The 1972-nt window shown below is 39.9% G+C and overlaps 1 protein-coding gene across 1 annotated transcript in view; it reads right to left on the reverse strand.

The window, feature by feature from the left end:
• Positions 1-303: 303 nt before the first annotated feature.
• DNAAF5 (dynein axonemal assembly factor 5) overlaps positions 304-1972 on the reverse strand; it is a 33270-nt gene continuing 31601 nt past the window's right edge. The window contains exon 14 of the mRNA XM_035897221.1: positions 304-1317. Coding sequence (XP_035753114.1) covers positions 1178-1317 — 140 coding nt within the window. The 3' untranslated portion in view covers positions 304-1177. The remainder of the gene's footprint in view (positions 1318-1972) is intronic.

Here is a 1972-nt window from a genome sequence, read left to right on the forward strand (position 1 = left end):
GACAGGTGTCGTGGTTTGGTTAACAATTACATCACACGTATGAAAAGGTACAGTTAGGTCGGAAGGACAAACATGTGGACTTCCTACAGCATAAGGACTGTTACCAAACCCCACTGAGTCTGTTTTTAGACTTGATACAAAGCCGAGGCGCTTGGGACTTAGAAGCCAAAGCACACTTTTGTCTATAGTACAGATAATTAAAAAAAAAAAATCCAGGATCCTGATTTTCCATGATTTGTGTGCGTGATAAATAGCACGCTACCCCACAATGATGTAGACAAGAATCTAGGAGCTCACTTACTTTATTACATATCTGAGAATATAAGACAACACTAAAACATACACTACAAAGGTCTTTTAAAAAAATAAATCAAGCTTTAACCTAATGTTGCAGAATTTAATTTCAAAGCAATATGCAAACAAATGTTGCTTGCCTTCCAAGGCACAGTGGTATAAACATGAAAACTGCAGAAGTGATATATTTAATACAAAAATATAAATAGTTAATCTAAGTGACAAAACAGCACAATTCCTCCTGTGTATAAACCTTCATTTAAAAAAGGTTAGCTTTATTCTCAATCATGAAATGTAATCCAATGACAATGAAAACTATTCCTTTCATGACACCTACTCAGAGCATCTCCCTACCACACCAGCATAATAAGTATGAGTACTCAAAACATTATAAAAATTTTGCTGCATTATGTCAGAGAAGTTTTGCTGGGCTTTTTTTCCTGAAAAATCTGATCCTTGCTGACTTGACTCTGCAAAGTCTGAATATTATCCAGAGTCCAAAGGACTTCTTGAACGAGTCCTCACTGAATTACATTAATAACTTTGACATTAGACTATTACTTTGTTAAATAAATTATCTTTCTCAATTATAAATAGTGTCAAATTCCTGAAAAACATTCCTCCTTTAAACCTCGTTTCTGAAAAATTTCCAATGCAAAGTGAATTAAAACATTGTTTTATTGCTAGCAAATACAAAGAACTGTTCAAACGGCAAAGAACACAGAATTGTGCCAATCTGACTTTGAAATGAGCCAACGGCGAACTTACAAAGAAAAAACAATCTATTTATTGCTCAGCCTTTCTCAAGCAAATGAAAATATGAAAGTAATCCCGATCGTGCCCATTTCACACACGGCGCACTCCAGAGGATTTCAGCGTTGCTTCATAGAGCCGATGCTGTGGCTGACTGAATGTGATGCAGTAGTTGATTACAATAGGCTGGCGTTTGATGCTTATGAACAACCCCTTCAATTTCTTTCACGAGCAGTTCTGGATATAAACCGCTTCCTTCTTTTAAAACTTCTGTAAAACAAAAATAGGGTTTTTTAGCCGCTTTGTGTTTCTCTATCCAAGGTCGCCAAAACCTAACCTGGAAGTTGTTTTTTACCTGCTGCACGGTCACAACAACCCGATTCCTCCCTCATTTGCTGAGGTCTGTGTTTTGACAGGCACATGCTTGAACACAGACTGATACACTAATATATCCCAAAGAATCCATCCAGCAAGCTAGGGGATGGTCACATCCTGTGATGGCTACTGCCGGTGCTCCACATCCTGTTTACAGAATCACAGAATCGCAAGGGTTGGAAGGGACCTCAGGAGATCATCTAGTCCAACCCCCCTGCTAAAGCAGGCTCTCCTAGAGCATTCTACACAGGACTTCATCCAGGCGGGCTTTGAATATCTACAGAGAAGGAGACTCCACAGCCCCCCTGGGCAGCCTGTTCCAGGGCTCTGTCACCCTTAGAGTAAAGAAGTTTTTCCTCATATTCAACTGAAACCTCTTATGTTTCAGTTTGCACCCATTGCCCCTTGTCCTGTCACTGGACACCACTGCAAACAGACTGCTTCCATCCTCGTGACTTCCGCCCTTAAGATATTTGTATGCGTTGATAAGGTCCCCTCTCAGTCTTCTCTTCTTCAGGCTGAACAAGCCCAACTCTCTCAGCCTTTCCTC

This window comes from Egretta garzetta, unplaced genomic scaffold (genome assembly GCF_000687185.1).
Source record: "Egretta garzetta isolate BGI_Z169 unplaced genomic scaffold, ASM68718v1 scaffold57, whole genome shotgun sequence".
NCBI lineage: Eukaryota > Metazoa > Chordata > Aves > Pelecaniformes > Ardeidae > Egretta > Egretta garzetta.